The sequence below is a fragment of the Condylura cristata genome, unplaced genomic scaffold (assembly GCF_000260355.1).
Source record: "Condylura cristata isolate star-nosed mole 26May11 unplaced genomic scaffold, ConCri1.0 scaffold00026, whole genome shotgun sequence".
NCBI classification, from domain to species: Eukaryota; Metazoa; Chordata; class Mammalia; order Eulipotyphla; family Talpidae; genus Condylura; species Condylura cristata.
In genome coordinates this window covers 2,618,186-2,624,941 of record NW_004567127.1, presented here as the reverse complement: position 1 = coordinate 2,624,941, position 6,756 = coordinate 2,618,186, and the positions used below count along the sequence as shown (strand labels likewise).

Genomic DNA, 6,756 nt, shown 5'->3' with positions numbered 1-6,756 from the left:
CAGGGCCAGTGCTTCAGGGCTTCTTAGCCAGCTTCCACAAAGGGGAGTCCCGACACCTTTCGGGTCCCCTGTCTGATCAAACACCTCCTATCCTGGCCCTGTAGGGAAACAGAATGGGCAAGTTTTACTTATTTCTCTGAAGGAGTGAGCTGGCCAGAGCCAACACAGACTCCAGGGCTGCCCCCCCCCCCGGGTCCAGGGCGCCCCTGTCCCCCAACCCGAGCTGTGAATTTGCTTTGCAGCCGCCCAAGCAGCCGACATCTGCTATGTCACCAGCACCTACGCCAGCTGCAGCCTGGAGGATATCGTCACCACTGCCCCCCGGGGCCTGCGCTGGTTCCAGCTCTACGTGCAGCCGGAGCGGGAGCTGAACAGGCGTCTGATCCAGCGGGCAGAGTCCCTGGGCTTCAAGGCCCTGGTGATCACTGTGGATGTCCCCACGCTCGGCAACAGGCGACACGACATTCGAAACCAGCTGGACCTGAAGTCGAACTTACTGCTGAAGGATCTTCAGTCGCCCAAGGAGGTAGGAAGGACACTGTCCAGGGGCGGGGCGAGAGGAGGCAACGCCCACCCCAGCCCTTCTCTCTGCCCAAGACAGCCTGGGGCACGCCCAGTCCCAGCGCCGGGGAGGTCAGCAGGTCTGCTTCTGCTGCCCAGGACTTTCAGGCAAGCAGTTCGGAAAACAGACGTTCTCCCCAACAAGGGTCTGGCCCCAGAAATCAGAAAACCGACGAACGGGCCAAGTAGGGAAAGATTTTTCACGTGGAACTTAAACACGTTCTTCTGACATTTTCTACGTGGTGGCCACCTGGAAAATGATCATCTTGGACGGCCCATCTGGAAAATGGCCCTGGGAGAGGGTGCTCAGGGCCAGCGCTGCAGCTTGCAGACCCACTCTGCTGCCGGAGGACCGAGGGCTCCTTATCGCCATTATCTTTTTCACACCTAGAAATGTCCAGGCAGCCCTGGGCACTACACACAGTTCATCAGGACTGTAAAAGCACACTTGCCCACTAGGACCCGGCAGTCCAGAGGGACAGAGCACCCCCGAGCAAGCAAGCACTAGTGAGGGCGGAAGCCTGTGGCTGCAAGAGCCGCTGTGGCAGCCGCTGCCAGTCAAGTAACTCAGCAGTTCCGCTCACGGGCCAGGCTGGCCGCGGGTTCTTCTGGAATCCTCATCTCAGCTCGCAGAGCCTCGCTGACTTTTCTAAAATACGCATTGTGTCTTGTCTGTCTCTGTGTCTCCAATGCTCTGACTACTCCAGGACACGATGTTGGCTAACCAATAAGCAATGGGAGTAGACACTTGGTCACTGACTTTGTTAGGGCAGGACGGAGGATGGCTCCTCTGTGGCTCCTCTCGCCAGATGTGTCTCCCGTTGGGGTGGATCAGACTTGAAGGATGCAGGACTAAGTTTCTCTTTCTTATTTTTTTTTTTTTTTTGAGATTTATTATGCATGCAAGAACTGGGGTGCAGGCCAGAGGTGTGGGGGTGAGGGGACTTCCCAGAGATAGAGCAGGGAGCAGAACAGGTAGAGCCACTGAAATCCACTGCTGAGGGGAGCAGCGGGGAGACAGGAGAGGTCTGCTGCGCCCTGTGGGTCCCTCCCTGGCCGGGGATGGAACTCAGGCCGCAGGGGCTGATGAGAGCTTAATAGTGCCAAGACTCAACCACTCCACCACCAGGGAGGCCCTGAGTGTCTCTTTATCCCGGCAGAGAAGCTCAACGCCTAACCTCAAGATGACGCCCATTGACGCCTCCATCTGCTGGGACGACCTCTCCTGGTTTCAGAGATTGACGGAGCTGCCTGTCATCCTGAAAGGGATCTTGACGAAGGAGGACGCAGAGCTGGCAGTGAAGCACAATGTCCATGGCATCATCGTCTCCAATCACGGGGGACGGCAGCTGGACGAGGTCCCCGCCTCTGTGAGTGGAAGGGCTCGAAGGGACGTGTCTGGGGCGTGCGGCCATGCCAGGTACCCTATCGCCCCTCCAGCTCCATGTGTGGGCATTCACCTGGGAGGTTTAGGACCTTTTTTTTAAGATGTATTGCTTTAGGGCCCTCCCTAGCGGCTCAGGGATGAGTCTCAGCACCCTGAAGCTGTCTGTAGCCACCGCTGCATGAGTTCGATCCCCGGCCAGGGAGTGACCCACAGGGCCTGGCAGACCATTCCTGTTAAACAAGGAGGGAAATTGCAAGAGATGGGGGTAGACAAACGTGTTCCTGCTTATCTGAGAGGCCAGTCGTTTCTAAGTGCATCGGGCTTGCGTCCAGCCTGCTCTGTCTCAGTCTGGTGAGGACGAAGCGCCCCAACTTCCCCAGCCCAGGAACATACCAATCCATAGGCCCAGGTGCACCCTCAAAGAGCACAGAATGTGGTCTCCAAGGCAGGAGTCGTCCTTGTCCCAAGGACCCGCCTCTGATGTTCCCCACCCTCCGCTTGGGGCTGCTGGTGCCGGGTGCTCCAGACTGGCCCCAGAGCCGACTGAAGAGGCCAATGGAACACAAGGTCTGGGGCGGGGTGGGGCGTTAGCCGGCCAGTGGCGGCTGCTTCTGCACTTGCCACGCCCACCCCACGGCTCAGATAAGGGGGCGCACCGCTGAAAGGCGCGTGCCAGAGTCCTGCAGCCCTCGTGCGCGCAGCCGCAGATGCGCTCCGGGCGCAGCAGCCTGATTCATCACAAAGACCGAGCGTGAGCGTGGGAGGAACGTCTGGCCGGGACCCCCGAAACGGGCGTGGGTGGGCAGTCCAGCTGTCCTTAGAGAGGACGGCTGCCAGGGCGCTTGTCGCCCGTGGAAAGCGCCCCTTTCGGGTGTGAGCGGCCCCTCAGCTCGCCACACCGTGGGGTCCACGAGGCTGTCAGGGAGAAGCCGCAACCGGGGCGACAAAGGCAGGAGCGAGCGCTCTCAGGGAGCCCTGGGGGCTGCGGGGCTCAGGCCCGGCCACCTCGAGCTCTCAAGCAGAGGAGAAACGGGGAGGCCCAGCTTGGGCTCCGCGGCGTGGCCACGCGAGGGCACCCTTCTGCGCCCGGTGCCCCCAGGCTGCAGGTGGAAACGGCGCCCGGGTCTGCTTTCCAGATCGACGCCCTGCCCGAGGTGGTGGCCGCCGTGAAAGGGAAGGTGGAGGTGTACCTGGACGGCGGAGTCCGCTCCGGCAACGACGTGCTCAAGGCCCTGGCCCTCGGCGCCAAGTGCGTCTTCGTAGGCAGGCCGGTCCTGTGGGGCCTGGCCTGCAAGGTGAGCGGCCTTGCGCTGGGACCCGCCGCGCCCAGTGGGGACCGCCTGGGAGCTCGCCCCTGCTGGCCTCTGCCCCTTTGTACCCCAGCCTGGCGCCACCCTAGACAGCGCCGGGCCAGCTGGGCCAGCTGGGGGCTGCGCTCAGGTGCTCAGTGTCCCTTCGTGGGGTCTTGTGTCCCCCTCTTTGTATCCAAACAGGGTGAACATGGCGTTAAGGAAGTTTTGGATATTTTGAAAGATGAATTCCGCACGTCCATGGCTCTGACCGGTAAGTGTTAGAAATTCTCTCACTGATTTCCAGCAAGAGCAGCCTCTGCAGAAGAGGGGTGCGTGTCCCCTCCAGGCTCGCCTTCCTGCCCCCCAGAAATGGCCCAGCAGCCCCGCACAGCTCAGAATGTGCCTTCTCTGCCACGCTTTGGAAAGCAGAGGCTACTTCAGACTGGGGAAGGGGGTCCCCGCCTACGCCGACCTGCCCAGATCACGTCGGGCTTGTGGGTGTCTTCATTAAGTAACATCCACGGACTGGGAAGAAATTACGTCAGATATGACATTACAGGGGGGTCTAGGACCCGGGCAGGTAAATCAAGCAGGAAGACGGTCGCCCGTGCCGCCAGGTTCCCCGCAGCGACTTCATCGGGAGGGACATTGTCATAAAGCATGCCCTCGAAACGTAGCTTTTCAACAAAGCCAGGAGCCCAGGCACCCTGTTAAATCAGGGCTCTCGGCCGGGGAGGGGTCCCCTCTGCTGGACACCTGTCTTGGGTCGCCTGGTGGGCGCAGTGGCTGCGAGGCGGGTGCTGTGGGGGTCTGGTGCCCAAGGCCAGCACGCAGGTGTCCTCAGCGCTGGGCAGTGTCCTAGGTCAGGGCTGGCCCAGCCTGCCACCGTGGCCAGTGGCCCCCTGGCGACTGAGCTGCCAGCGGTGGTGGTTGGCGGCCACGTGTCAGGACAGCAAGGTGAACTCTGCTGCCACTTCCACGCCGCTCCCAGTCTACACGCTGGTGAAAGCAGACGGGAGGAAACAATGAACCAGGCCGCCCTCACGTCGCTGCACGGAGGTCTCGGGCGCCCCTGCCCAGGTGCCCCGGGCCAGGCTCGAGGCGGACAGCTGGGTCTTTCCAAGTCCGGCTTGGGGCTGACTTTCAGGGAAGCCTCTCGTCCTGAAGGGCCAAGCGTATGTGCCCTCCAGGCGGAAACCCGCGCTGCAGGGCTTGAGCGGCGTTAGGCATCTGGGCACCTCCACCCCACACCGGCCCCCCTTCCACCCAGCAGATGAACAGGAAGGGGGGATCGTCACGGCTGGGGCGCCGGGGGCCAGCTCGTGCCAGAGCACGTCTCGGGTCTAAGAAGACAAGCTGACAGGTGGCCCATGTCACCGCCCCGCTCAGGAGGGCGGGCACAGGTGGGCAGAGCCACCACGCTGGTGTCAGTGGCTCCCGGGGGAAGGGAGAGGAAGCTCTGGGCTCTCCGATTCCAGGCAGCTGAGTTGACTTCTCCTGCACCCCCAAACTGATCTTCTCCCACCACATGCACGGACGACGGAACTTTTTAAAACAGAAGATTGTGAGGGGGATTCACAGGCACAGGGTCTTTCATTTCACCGAGTGTCGTCCTTAAAGCCACTGAGGTGGGGGTGTCGGGGCGCAGCCTGGGAGGCAAAGGGGAGAAGCTGCTGTGTGGAGGACGCAGGGCGTGGCCAGTGAGGACGCCTGGATGCGGGGGTTTCATTGTCTTCCTCCTCATCACTCTCACTGAGAAAGTTCTGTCGTAGGAGCTGCTGAGTAATAACCACCGAGCCGGGCAGAGAAGAGGATGGGGGAGAGGAAGGCTGGGCGTGCAGGGGAAGGTCTCCTCAGCTCCTCTGTGGGGCTCCCCACTACAATGGCCCTGGCTAGCCCCTGGGGATAGCCCCTGGCTGAGGTGGGGCCGCAGGACTCACTGACCTGTGAGACCAAGCCCTGATGTGCCCAGCACCCACTGCCAAGTCACCTAACACAGGGCCCTCCCTGAGGCTCTCTCCTCCTGTCTCCTGGGTGTGTGACCCCAGTGACCTCACAACCCCGGGAGAAAACCCTATTTGTGCCATTGCTGCAAATACAATCAGTTGAAAAGTAACATTTTCCCACTGCTAGGCCAGTTGCCAAAATTATCAATCTGCAGGGTTAACATCTTGGTTTATCTTGCAAACAACCACGTCACATGGAAGTGGCATCCAGTCGAGGTTACCCCAAGGCCTCAAGCACCCTCTCAGGGTTTCCTGCTTGGAGTTACCCACGTCACTCTAACTGGGCAGAAGGTCTGAGTCTAAATATTCCCTGGCTCACAATAGTGAGAAAGCAGAAACAAACGATAAGTCTGCTTTCTGCTACCTAATCACTGCAGAAGTGGGCTATGTAATTATGCTTTTATATGATTATTCTCTGTTGAATTTCCTCTGGACCTCCTAATGCAGAGCGAGGTCCTTGGTGCTGGCTGCGGCCCAGGCACCAGGCTACTGAGAGCTCACACGATCCCTTAGAAAAGGCCCCAAATACCATCAGTCTCGGGAGCACAGAGGTCCCACACGGTCCCAAACGGAGTCACAAGTCACTGAAGCAGCTGTGGAGACATTTTGACAGTTTAAACGGGGAGGGTCTGCCTGGGCCAGGGCCCCCGGTCTGCTCCCCTGGGGGAAGCCGGTGGGTCCATCGGCCCCTGCTATTCTGGGGTACCTAATCACTGGCTCTGGCTCCTGTTTCTGCCGAGGCTTCCCACTGCTCTGGTCCCTACCAGCAGCCAGACATGACAGGCAGCCCCGTCCTGCTTCCATTTTAGGAAAAGACCCCCCCCCCCCCCCCGGTGACGTTTTTGTGAGAGATACAACTTGTTGACGCTGGGTTTGGGCGGTGAAGGCGGCGTAACCCTGTTTCTGCCCGCCCCGTCCCGTCACCGGGAATTCTCCAGCCCAAACCAATGTCCCACGCTCGCTCTTCTCTTTTTAGTCTAAGCTGCAGTTACTTTCTTCAGTGCTCCGTCTCATCTCAGCCAGAGACCTAATTGTGGCATTTTAATTAAGATCCTTCACGAAGACAAAAAGGGGTATTGTTTTCTGGAACTTCCCCTTCGAGAGAAGTTGCTGTGTGAAGGCCGCACCCCATCCGTTGTGCAGAGTCCAGTCCTCTCGGATGGAGCCTGGATATCGTTAAACCCCGTGAGGGCCGAGATCAAGGTCAAGTGTATTTATAACACCAACAAACTGATCGATCCAGAAAATCACAGTTTTATCTTTTTCCCATGCCCTCCTGGCACCGCCCTGTTACAAGACGATAGAGCCACAGACCCACAGCAAGCCGAGCACAAGCACCAAATCAGGCTTGTTTCCATGGGGTCACCCCCTACCCAAGGGGAGGTTGCTGGTGTTTGGGAGAAAAGAGCTCTGCAGTTGTGTTGTTCTTTCAGGCTGCCGGAGCGTCGCCGAGATCAACCGGGACCTGATCCAGTTCTCCAGGTTGTGAAGCCCAAGAGCTGGGGACTGG

The 6,756-nt window shown here is 59.7% G+C and overlaps 1 protein-coding gene across 1 annotated transcript in view; it reads left to right on the top strand.

Moving 5' to 3' along the window:
• The window catches only part of HAO2 (hydroxyacid oxidase 2 (long chain)), a 9,286-nt gene extending 2,551 nt beyond the window's left edge, over nucleotides 1-6,735 (top strand). Inside the window, exons 3-7 of the mRNA XM_004689593.2 lie at nucleotides 243-526; nucleotides 1,722-1,931; nucleotides 3,085-3,243; nucleotides 3,442-3,511; nucleotides 6,680-6,735. Of these exons, the coding sequence (XP_004689650.1) occupies nucleotides 243-526; nucleotides 1,722-1,931; nucleotides 3,085-3,243; nucleotides 3,442-3,511; nucleotides 6,680-6,735 (779 nt within the window). The remainder of the gene's footprint in view (nucleotides 1-242; nucleotides 527-1,721; nucleotides 1,932-3,084; nucleotides 3,244-3,441; nucleotides 3,512-6,679) is intronic.
• The last annotated feature ends 21 nt before the right edge of the window (nucleotides 6,736-6,756 follow it).